The following is a 12,560-nucleotide window of genomic DNA, read 5'->3' on the forward strand; positions in this document are numbered from 1 at the left end:
TCAATATTAACTATAATTGTCTTTGCATGAACTTAATGAAAGAGACAACAAGGGAGATTGACAATGGAAACCATAGAGATCAGGTAAGATAAAACACACAGTTTGCCTGTTTGTAAAGTTACTTTGTCACAATTGCATATTGCATGAAGCACTATAAAAATAAAGATTAATAGATTTGACAAGAGGCCCATTGCAGTGTTCTCCCTATGAGAAAAGATTTGATTTGATAAATTTGATAATTTAAGCTATATATATATATATATATATATATATATATATATATATATATATATATATATATATATATATATATATATATATATATATATATGCAAGCTAGTGGTGTAGAGTAAATAGGTAAAGTACCACATATCCTCAAAAGCATAAAAGGCCTATGTATTGTATATTATACCATCTCTCTCTCTCTCTCTCTCTCTCTCTCTGTGTGTGTGTAAATTGGATATATATATTTATATATGTGTGTGTGTTTGTGTACACACACACACACACACACACACACACACATACATACATATATATATATATATATATATATATATATATACATACACCACTATATATAATACCAAGAAACTATTTTAACCTGAGATTGAGAAGCAGAACCAAAAAAAAATATACTTGATAGAGATAGAAATACATTGTACAATTATTTGAATGAATACTTCATCCATATACAGCGCAGTCGGCGAAGCCTCCAAAACCTTCAGATCGATACTGTGATCAATGTCTAAATATATAGTAAATATTATAAGATCAAAACAGATGAGCGGAAACAGTGTGAGGGAACAAGTGGAACGAGCACACGCGCGTGCTCTGTACGCTGTTTGCGTAGCGGGAACGCTAAACTAAGAGGAAACATAGGGGGAACGGACTTCGACAGCACCGGGATGAACATCACTGATGGAAGTTATTGTGGCGAATGGTTTTAACTATGGTATGCCGATGTGATTGTTTATTTTGCCCTTTACCCTTGGCGGTGGATCCCTGATTTTGGGATTATCGGTAATTGCACGATTCTGCCAGGAATCGTCCGCGATCGAAGAGGGAATTCTGCACAGCCAAGCAAACTACAAGGGGATTTAAATCGCTTTGCTCCGGGAAAAGAAGAGAAGCAGGAAGAAAATTAATGTGGCGATTCTCTCCTTAACAATAAATCATTTTGGATTGCAGAATGAGCAAGGAAAGACCTAAGAGGAATATAATTCAGAAGAAATATGTAAGTATTGATCGTTTTTTATGCGGCTGCCCTTAAGTTTGTTCGATTGTCTCGCGCTTGTGTCGATGTTAAATGCGTAAACTTTGATCACGGATGGTTCTTGTTGGGTTTAATCTGGATTTGAAAACAAGGCGCAGATGTATCGTACTGTGTTCGCAGGACTTAAATGTATTTTAAATGATGTTCTCTGTAGTTGCTCAAACGTAGATTTTCCTCGCTTTTGCCCTGGTGTGCTCATTGGGAACGGGTACGTTTAGCACAACAGATGTTACTTTACACAACTCGTTTGTAAACCTGGACGTGTTTTGTTTTGGGTTTTTGTCAGTAGGCTACTCAAACTCCAGCGTTAAAAAGTAATTGTGATCAGAATGGCTTTGTTTGCTCTTCATTGCTTTCCGTCTCAAAGCCGCGAGGACAACCATATCGCCCTCTTTTATCCCGGGATACGTTTCCCCGAGCTGGTTTCTGCAGCAATATGGGTCATAAATGCAACTATCCCAAATCCCCTGGCGTCTTTGATTTGTTTACCTCGGATATAACTCGTTCTTCTTCGAGTGTAAGCAATGGGCTCTTTAATGTTTCAAAGTAACAGTGTAAGGAAAGCATTTCCTCTGCCCTTGACGACTGATAAGGCTCCAAATTGGCGACAGATGTAAAGTAAATTTATTTAAGATTCAGAAGAGAGGGTTGTCCTCACAGTCTGTACAATTTTAAGTACAATACCCGGTTTTAAAACACAAGCTTGTGCAGCAGCCAGTATTGTGTATATTTAGCCTACTCTTGGTGAAACTCTTTCTCTCTCTCTCGCTCTCTGTTTGCGTTTTCTCGGAGAGTTTCTGCACGTTTTATTGTTTAAACAGACTGAAACCTTGAATGTTAACCGGTCGTAATATTACACAACTGATTAGATTAAGCGCATGGGATGTCGTTTACAGTGGAATATATCCAGTCGCATTGCAGAGGTTCGCGTTTAAAGGAAAGCGACCATTTTACCGTCTATCCAGGACGATGTGTTGGTGAACCGGCGAACTTGTCGTGGTATATTGGTGAACTGGGGACTACATAGGGCTTGAACTTTCTGGCTGGTGATTTTACTCTCCTCATGAGCGGAATTAAGCAAGACTACCATAACAAAAGCTCTAGTCTCCTCAGAGACAGCAGAGCAAACCTCGTATCAGTTAACCTTCAAATAACTGACTGACTCTTAACCAGAGTTTTCCAGACGTTTTACCTGTAGTTGAAGAGGAGTTTCTTTTGTCGTAGTTTGCGGTACTGTTCTTACATCTTTCATTGCTACTGTCCTTACTTTATTTTCCAGTCAAACCAAGCCAGTTTCGAGAAATAAATTCCCGCCGGCGCGTAAAAAGGGTTAGCTCGTGCAACCAATTTTTTTCTGCCGCGTGAACTAGCTACATATTATTCCCCGTGCCGTTAATTTTCCACTTTACGTGTATGTTTTGGTGATATTTTTAGCTCAGCAACAGGTCAAAAGGAGTGAAACAAACATTGGGAGGCTATAGGGTTAGGATGACGCACCATGGGGGCAGTTTCCACGCACATTATCGGTAAAGCTCCAGCTCCATGACAACTTATCGCTTTTCATAAAGGTGATGGAAATTGTCAGACTTTGTGTACTTTTGTCAACAGTAAATGCAACGTCTCATATTGTTACAGCAGCCCACAAAAGTGTGACGCAATTACTTTTGTTGATTGACAAAGGAAATGAAAGTGTTGACAAAAGCAATCCATCACACCACGTGGTGACCTTAGAAGAATGATTCAGTTAAAAAACATTATACTACTATCAGTTTAAAACACCTTCCTAAAAATAATAATAATAATAAACTTGTCAAAAGATTGTCAGGATAAGCTTTGGATGCATTAGAGAAATCCAGGTGATTGAATATTGGTTCCCTGGTTTATGGTCAATATTATTTAGGCCTATTTGAATAATAATAAAAGAAAATGTGTACAGGAAGCCCGGTGTAATTAAGACCTAGAAATGTTTCAGATGTGAATAATATGTGAAAATAATAACAAACAGGACACATTTCTGCACATGCTTTGTTCTACATTTGAGTTATTCTATATTTTGTTGTTTCCATTTTTGTAATTATTAGTGATTTGTACAAAGTGTAAATTCATAAAAAAAGGTATACAAATACTGTATATTTGTTTAGGTCTTTTTCCCCCTTTTAAAATGTGATCCGTTAATAGAATAACATATTTAGTGTTCATTTGATCTGTATATGGTTACATGTCTGATGGGGATCTGCTCCATCTCCTACTGACCACATGTTAGTATGGTTAGGGTCATGATCCTCTGTGTTGTGCGCGTGGAACGGACCTGAACCGTTCAGAACATGGCTGTTTATGTCACATCTGTGCAGAATTGGCAGCTGTGCTAAAATCTGGTCAGGCAAATAACAAAAACAACCTGAAGGATCTTTCCCCGGGGCCTGCACAACTCTTGGCCCCTTGGATTTAGCCTCCCCTTAATTAGCGTAAGACAATTATACATGCCTGGCTTAACCATATCCCCTGGAACATGAGTGCAAGGGATTTTTTGTTTTGATTTTTTTTATCACCCCATTTTCCTTCACATGTGCTGTGAATATTATTAAAATTCATTTAGTGGAATACGAGAGAGGGAGAAAAAAATATGATAATAGACGTTAATAAGAGCAAACAAGGAAATGCAATTAGACCGTCCCTGATTGATAGACGTGTGTGAAAAGCAGAAGGGGAGCATGAAGGCACTTCTGCTTTCAGTCGAGCTCCTTTAATGGCTTCTCTCAACCTGACACTCTCCGAAGCAACTTCTCTGTATAATTATTTTTTAGGGCTGTTTTTAGAGTGAAGAGTTAACGCCGGTTTTGATTCCGGACTTTGGCTAATGAATGCAGCCAGAGCTCGCGTTTGTGTTCTTGTTCTGTTGAAGTGAACATGGCACATGGTGCAGGGGGAACGGGGGGTTACCCATGGCTATTCTTCCTCTCTCGTTCTCCCTATCCCTCTCTCTCTCTCTCTGCAGGCCCAGCTGGGGTCGGGCCCTGTTTCATAGACGTGTGGTGAGATAAGCACAGCTGCTGTAGGGGCCTTTACAAATGTAAAGAAGCTGTCAGTGTTTGTTTCATCAGGCGTACAACTGATGAGGGCCAAGTTGAAAAATCCACTGCAGTGTGTGGTGGACAAAAAAGCTGGAAACAAAAATAAAGACCAGGGCCAAGGCTCACCGAGCCCTCCCTCTGACCCCTTCCCCCGCCCCGAGTTCTCCAGCTTTGCAATGTAAATGCGGGCACCTCGTCCATTTGTGAGGAGAAAGCTGCGAGGCTCTGCGTGTGTGCGTGTGAGAGATTTTATGTTTGTATTTGAGCGCCTGCCGCTAGCACCATTGCGCTTCATTTTACCTTGTGTTTACCTTGCCCCCCCCCCCCCCCACACACACACACACATTCTGACACGGCAGAATTCATGGATCATACCCCAAAAGGCCAGCTGTTTTAAAAGGGCTGAGTTAATTTTGAGACTTTGTTAGTGTAGTTCTTCTAGAAACATCATTCTCTTAATATCCTAGAATGTTCTGTTGCTTAATTAAAATTTGTCCAGAATCTGAATGTAGAGTTTCTGTAATTGATTCTGTTATGGTCCTGTTTATAACTGTCTTTGCATACTAGGAGAACGAATAAACAAACTCCTACCTATTATTAATGTTTGTTAATTAGCTGTATCATTAGTTGATGGTTTGGGATTTTTTTAAAATTGTAATTATGATGCACATCAATGTGCATTTGTTTATGTAAATGTGTGTATGCAGTTCTTTAGGGTTGCATTTTCTTTACATTGTTGACAGATGTGAGTCATTTCAAAACGTTTTACAAAACTACATTTCAGCAGCGACTGCGCAAATCTTTTGCTCTGAAATGCCAGGTCACTTGGGCAAAGCTGGCATTAGTGGTTGTTTATTAATTCTGTATATATTCTTTAAAATTTTCACATGGAAATATTCTTGCCATTGTCCTCTGATACAATGTTTCATCTCACGACATATTTATGAGAATCTGGTCTGGTGCAGTAACAGATAAGTGTTGCCTTTCTCCTTTATGACTGTTGTGTCACTGGCTTGGTGCATTATGCAATGTGACCTTTTGCTTATCGACCTTTACAATCATATGTGATCCAGCCTTTGCAAGTGTCGAGCTCCTTGGTCAATGTGTGTCTGCTTGCACAGGACTCACGCCCACATTAGCAAACATGCACTGGTGGTTACGTATGCGGATGTGCCCACGTAATGCAAGAAATTTGCTCTGCTTACATAAAAACCGATGCAGCAGTTCTTGATAAGTGGTACGTGCTCAGAAAGAATGTTCTCCCTCCCTGGCTTTCATTTCTCTGTCCTGTACTTTGTATTATGATGAGATAAGGGGGCAAAGTATTAGATGGAGTCTTTTTCGTTCAGTGTGGTTGAGCGAGTTGTGGTGGTGGATGGTGTAAATCACGCACTGGAGAGGCTTAGATGTTGATGGAAGACTCTATCAGCAGAACTCTAACAGCCGCACCAACGTGGCTTTGGTCCATGTCTCCTGACTTGATGTATTGTTTTGGGTCAAAAATGTGATGTGTTGGTCTACTTTCGGGCCTTGGCTTGAGGTCTCATACAAGGCAGCTGTCAGTTTTCAGGTTAAGGTGGGCGTACACTGTGTGAGTTCGGACACTTGGGAAGTCGTGAGCCATTGTACTTGTTGCGAATCAGTGATAATCTTGCCAAGTCAGTTGTTAAATGGCATTACTGTACGGCGACATAGAGTAGCATGCAAAACATAGAGGTTTCAATGGTTATAGCTTTGTATAGAAAAATAAAAACAACAAAAAGATAAGTGTGCAAATGATTTGATGAACAGCCAAAAAACAACACAATCATTCGTTAAAAAAACTAAACAACCAACCGTGCATGTGTATGATATAAGGGTTGCCTAGTAGTAGAGTTAATCATATATGTAGATCTAGCCTATGTGAGGTGATTGTGTATGATTCGACAATAGAGGAGAGCCTACACACTAGTTAAAGTTTTTTAAACATATCTTAGAAATATCGGTAGCTCGGGAAGTGCATGATTTCTCCAACATGATGTGAGCTGCGACCATAAGAGCAACAACAATTTCCACGCAATTTCTCCAAATGGGAAAAGAAACACTTGCAAGCTCCTACGATGGCAAACATCTCATTGTGTACGCCTGCCGTTAATGAAAGTGCAGTCACAATAGTGTCAAACTATTGTCAATAGTGTAGCGATGTATGAAGCAAACCTCACACAGAACTTGCTGTCAAACAGCTTTTTGCTAGTCAACGTAGTGAATCCATATTCAAATTGAAAGCATTGCAAAATCTGCATGGGGAAATCTTAGACAATTTGATTCCTATTGAAATAACTATATTTTGACAAACACTTCTTTACAGTGGTACATGGGACCTCACCGTAACGGGACCACACCGTAAAGGTAATAATGACCTTCACCACAGGTCAGCACAATTTCAGAACATTTGCTGGAATCTGCTAAAGTGGGTTTTTTCACCATAAGAGAACATTTGTTACAAAGTGTTTTCTTTAATGCTGCAGTAAACCACTCAATTTGGACTGTGTCTAGATTTCAGGATTAGGGTTTGGTCTAGTTCTGGACCTCTAGGGGGTAGAACTAGATATTTTTGTAGGGCAGAAGTTAAACTGGGATTACTGTACAATTGTATCCACCATTTTTCCATCTGACCAAAGGTGTACCTGAAGTGTTGAATATCTCTTGCCATAGAGGAAATTGTAAAAGTGAGTTCCTCAGGTTCAGAGGACCAGTATTCTTTAGTGTTGGTCGTTTGTATTAGATCCTTATACCTGGGTAATGCCAGAATTGGTACTTTGAGGACGTACAATGATTTGTTCCCCTTTGAAGTTGTATTTCCAGACACGCTTTCTCGGTTCCTTTGTGTTCTGTCTTGCTTGCACTTGGCTCAAGGCAGGGTAACCTCACTGATGTTGTCATGAATGCTGACATGTGTCCAAGATGTGGCAGCAACAGGCAGAACCCTTGGCAGGGTACTTCCCTTTCACAACTGTGTTCCCCTCCATGATGCTGACAGACCGTTCTGTTCTCTAGAGGTGTTTTTGTCTTTTTCTCTGTCTGCTTGTATGAATCATTGTGCCATTAGTCTTTGTAATTGCAGTATATTATCCGATATGTTCCGAATGCGCTGATCAGGTGCAGACTGGAATCGACAGTGTGTTGTGAAAGCAGCCATATTGAAAACATTTACTGTAATGAGGAAGTGGCTTATACCGTAATCATTTCAGGCTTTTAAAGATCAGCCTCTGTGGTTTTCGTATGTATGTGTGAGTGTAAGCGAAAGCGAGTGAGAGCGCTTTTAGATGGAAGAACTCCCCCTTAGAGCGATGTAATGGAAGTGTCTTTGGGTACGCTAACCCTCCTGCCAGAACATTTGTAATTCAGTGCTGCGTCTCTCATTAGCCGGCGAGATGCGTGCCACTGGGAGCCATGTGGCTGCTTTTGTGCAAGTTCAGCTGCTTGAGGAGAGGCCAGTGGGGCCTCTCGGAGGCCTGACACTGGGGTTAGTCATTTTGTTTAGCGTCGAGGACCCTAGCAAGACATGCAGTCGTGTAATGTTTGACTTGTCATGACAGAGAGTGTGCCTTATCCTGCACAGTGCTACTATTTTAGACCAAGGGCTATCAGATCTGTTCATCTGAGGTGTTGTTCGGCAGAGCATCTTCTTGTATTGTTGTGTAGACACCAGTACAGTGGAAACCACTGCTGAACTATTTACACTGTGTGCGTTCAGCTCTGTATTACGCATTAATCATTTGTTTTGTGGCCTGTCTGGATTGCCAGACCGCCGTGCTTGATGCTGCTTGATGTTCAGCCTGGTGGTTTCTTTTGGTTGGTTTTTCAATAGTGGCAAAGGAAACTTTGGAAATGCTCTCCTGCAGCCAAAGTTTTACGTCTGTGAATTCATCCTCCTCATCTCCACATCAGTGTGACTGAGTTATATATGGCTTGCTAATGGTACGGATCACAGGAAATTACAAAAAATGGATTGTGATTGAAGTTGTACTCCTTTTGATATGGTTTTATATAGGGATGGGCATTCGATTAAATTTTCTTAGTCGATCGTCGGGAGAATTAACGATCGACTGTCGATTAATCATTAATATTTTTATAATTATTTAATTTTTATAATAAAAAAATGCAATGAATACAAAAATACAGCGTGTTTTTCCTCGGTGAGACCTTTATTACAAGATCAACTTGTGGCAGACAGTTAAACTACGTTCAGGCAAACCGAACATATATCCGCGTGCATATGCAGTGCTCTAAAGCAGCGGAACCTGCAGCTGCTAGCAGGCGTTCTTAACCCTTTCGAGTCGATTAACGCATATATGCGTTTTGAGTCTGAATAAAGTGCTTCATTCTTTTTTGTGAGGAAATCCATTTCTCAAATCATCAACCACATCACATCTTTTTGGGGTGAATTATGTCTTAGTCTTCTCATCGCGAAGCAAACAGTAAAATAAAATAAAAACTTGAAGAATAGTCTGGCTGCTTTTTCTTCTGTGTGGGCGTATTCAAGCGCGCGCTTCAGTTTGAATCTGAATAGCGCGTTAAGCGCGGGGGCGTGGTCACATTAAATATAATGAAGGAAGATATGAAAAACAGACATTGCGTTGTTTTCATATGGATTACTTTATCTCAGAATATTTGTTTTTCGGAAGCACTTGTTTAGTTTAAAAGTAGACATTCCAGGCTTTCTATAGATATCTCTCTCATGTCTCTTCGTTGAGTATTCACGGAGTTACGGTTCATTTTAATGAAATGTTTGTACATGACGACCAGCGGAGACAAAGACTGTAGACAGAGCCTCATGAAAATTTGCCGGGATGCACAGGTACATCATTTGAGCCGTGGCCGTGTTGTTCTTAAACACGGTATCGCAATGTTTGCAGTTAACTAGTTCGCTTTTTAAATCAAAATGGTCCCACGCCACACTTCGCCGTGACATCTTCATGATTATTCTTTGAAATCAAAACGGAAGATCACAGATAACCGAGTAGGGTGTCAAATATTGCCCCATGGTGGTAAAATATTTAATTGCTGCCACACAGTGAAATTCATTTAATTGCTTGAAGACTCGCACTACGCAACGCAACCTGCATTAGATTAAAAAAAATGCTTTAGATTAATCGATAACAAATTAACATGATCGAGGAAAATCTTAACGATCAATTATCGATCGTCGATTAATCATGCCCATCCCTAGTTTTATACTGAACGGTAATTATTTAAACTGTGTAGAAGATAGATACTATTTACACTGAGTAAATAGTGTAGATAATGTTTGTACCCAAGTGTAAATGGCAATAAATAGCATCTTGATTACACTAAGTGTCAGTACTGATGAATGCTAGTCACACAACATTACAATAAAAATGTGCTTTTTTGCCAAAAATAAATTTGGGAGTGACTATTGAAAATAGCCTTTTGCATATATATTGTCATATTCTTGTTAACTGAAAAACAAATAGGCTATAATTGCAAATAAACTGCAAACTATTTACCAGTTTCACCATTTTTTCCAATCCTGTTTTAGGATTCTAAAATGATTATCCTTACACTTTCAGACAAAATGTGCAAGAAATGTATCTTTAGGGTGTACAAACATTCATAGTAGTACAAATAGCAACTCTAAGGTGCTCAAATGCACCTTTTAGAGGTATATATGGTACAAAATTGACCTTTCAGGATACACGTTTTTTCTCTCTTTCTGACAAAGTACTAATTTAGGAAACAATTTAACATTTGTAAACTTAAATTTCTTTCTGTTTTTTTTTATTTTATTTTTTTTTTATTTTGTTTTTAAGGCAAATGAAAAATGGCTTGAATCTTAATTTACATGTGTGCTTCTTTGATTTGTTTATTTATTTTTTGCTATATACTACAAATTTTTTCGAATTGCATGTTCCTTTTGAATGAATGTAGTGGTGGATGTTTCAAAGAAACACATAATCACCTTTTTCCGGTTTTATTTCTTTATGTATGGTAGCACCTACATTGCCTTTAAACATAAGCTGACCCTCATGGCAAGGATCATCTCCGGTGTCTAACTCCATTTTAGTCGCTGAAAGGCAAACCTGTCCATGGATTAAATGACAGTCTCTTGTTTAACCCACAAAACCTTTTGACAGTCAAGGACAAATCTGACAGGATCCAGATAATATAATTAAATCCAGTTCCAGATAGAGTTTCAGCCGTGGTGACTAATGGTGCTGTTAGCTCTGTAAAGTGATCTGAATTTAAATCACTTTTTACACCACAATAAGCTCATCAAAGCCATCGGTCGCAGTCCTCTTGGCAAGCGGCTGTATGCAACATTATAGCATTTACAAGCAACTTTCCCAATCCTCACAATTATTGTCAGGTTGGAAATGAGCTTCTCTAAATGAGCCACTCACTGTTAATTCAAGAAAGAAGTTTCAAATTAATTAACACCAAACAAACAATCACTTTAGAAGTAAATACAAGGAAAGTATAATTTAACATCTCCATAGTGACTAAAAAACAGTGTCTTGAAAAAGAAAAGAAAAAAGATCATTGATCACACATGCACTATGCCATCAGAGGGGCCTAGCCACTATGTTTCCATAGTAACTACTCTGTTGCCAGAACACAGCGTCTCTCTGCCGTTTTTTTTTTTTCTTTGCCACTTGAGTGTCTGAAAATAGTGGTGCTCGGCGGACGCTGAGAGCTCATAATGAGCTCTGGCTGCTCCGGGGGAGACCGAACAAGCTTCTTAACTGCTCACTCATGAATCAGATATTCTCAACAAATCCACAAGTGTGTTTTTTTTTTTTTTTTTTTTTTTTGCACCATGTGAACGAAGCAAAATGTTCATTGCCAGAAAAGCCCAGGAGCTCCACTGACCAGAATGACTGAGGTTTGCTTTAATGAAGCCCATTTGCACACAAATGCACACGTGCATGTTAACGCTAAATGCTAGTGTGCATAATGCCATCTGTTTTTATGCAGGTACTCAACAGTGAGGCTGGGCTGATATTGATTCTGCTGCTGATAAGTGATGCTTTAGTCCAAACTCGTGGTTAATGGCAGCGTCTGTTAGTTGTTTGTCTGCTGGCAGACGTGAGCTGCAAGTGCCTTCGCTCTTCCTACCATCCCATTTTTATCATCTCTCGGATGCTCTGCTGGTCTCTGAGAGCGCTACTAGAATCAGCGTTGCTCTCATTGGATTTGCACGCACATGTCGGACTCTGTACCTCTTTGAGTTTAACTCAGACTCTTTGAGTTTGAAGGCCATTGCTGCTTCAATCAGAATATGAATAACAGTTGTTGAGAGGGGCAAAAACCCAAACTTAAAGGGGGGGTGAAATGCTATTTCATGCATACTGAGTTTTTTACACTGTTAAAGAGTTTGATTCCCATGCTAAACATGGACAAAGTTTAAAAATTTCTGTTCCAAAAATACTCCTTCCGGTTTGTCACAAGTTTCGGAAAGTTTTTTTTCGAGTATGGCTCTGTGTGACGTTAGATGGAGCGGAATTTCCTTATATGGGTCCTAAGGCACTTCTGCCAGAAGAGCGCGCGCTGCCGTATAGCAGAGCACTGAGAGCACAACAGACTTAAATGATCAGAGCGAGAGCGTCGCGAAATGTCACAAAAGAAGTGTGTTTTTGGTTGCCAGGGCAAGACAACCCTACACAGATTACCTAAAGAGAAACAGCATTAAGGGACCAGTGGATGGAGTTTATTTTTACAGAGCATCAACGGAGTTGTGCAAGTGTTTTTGTTTGTTTCCTGCATTTCGAAGATGCTTGTTTTACAAACAAGGCCCAGTTTGACGCCGGATTTGCACATCGTTTATTTCTTAAGGATGATGCAATCCCAAGGAAAAAGGGTCACGATCGTGTGCTGGAACCGCAGGCGGTGAGTAAAACTGCTTCAAATATCTCTGTGTTGTTAACTTAGCTATCGGCGTGTAAGCACATCAAGTAAACAACATGCGATGTTGTCATCAAACTGCACTTTCCACATGTACAGCAAATATATACAGTTTCAGTACATACCACATAGAGACTGATTGCTGATGCTGCTCTTGTTAAATTTCAGCCTCTGGATCTGATTCTGGATCATAAATATACGCTGAATCTGACTGTTAGCCATGGTTTGTTTTGGATGTTTTTTTCCTCAAGTTAATGTCACAGCTTCCAAACGCTCTCAACGCAAAAGCCTACTCGCGCTCGTGATTC

At 39.7% G+C, this 12,560-nt stretch overlaps 1 protein-coding gene across 1 annotated transcript in view; it reads left to right on the forward strand.

Moving 5' to 3' along the window:
• Positions 1 to 837: 837 nt before the first annotated feature.
• Positions 838 to 12,560, forward strand: part of jarid2b (jumonji, AT rich interactive domain 2b) — a 110,476-nt gene continuing 98,753 nt past the window's right edge. Inside the window, exon 1 of the mRNA XM_052584332.1 lies at positions 838 to 1,237. Coding sequence (XP_052440292.1) covers positions 1,193 to 1,237 — 45 coding nt within the window. The 5' untranslated portion in view covers positions 838 to 1,192. The remainder of the gene's footprint in view (positions 1,238 to 12,560) is intronic.

The sequence above is a fragment of the Carassius gibelio genome, chromosome B19 (genome assembly GCF_023724105.1).
Source record: "Carassius gibelio isolate Cgi1373 ecotype wild population from Czech Republic chromosome B19, carGib1.2-hapl.c, whole genome shotgun sequence".
Classification (NCBI taxonomy): Eukaryota; Metazoa; Chordata; class Actinopteri; order Cypriniformes; family Cyprinidae; genus Carassius; species Carassius gibelio.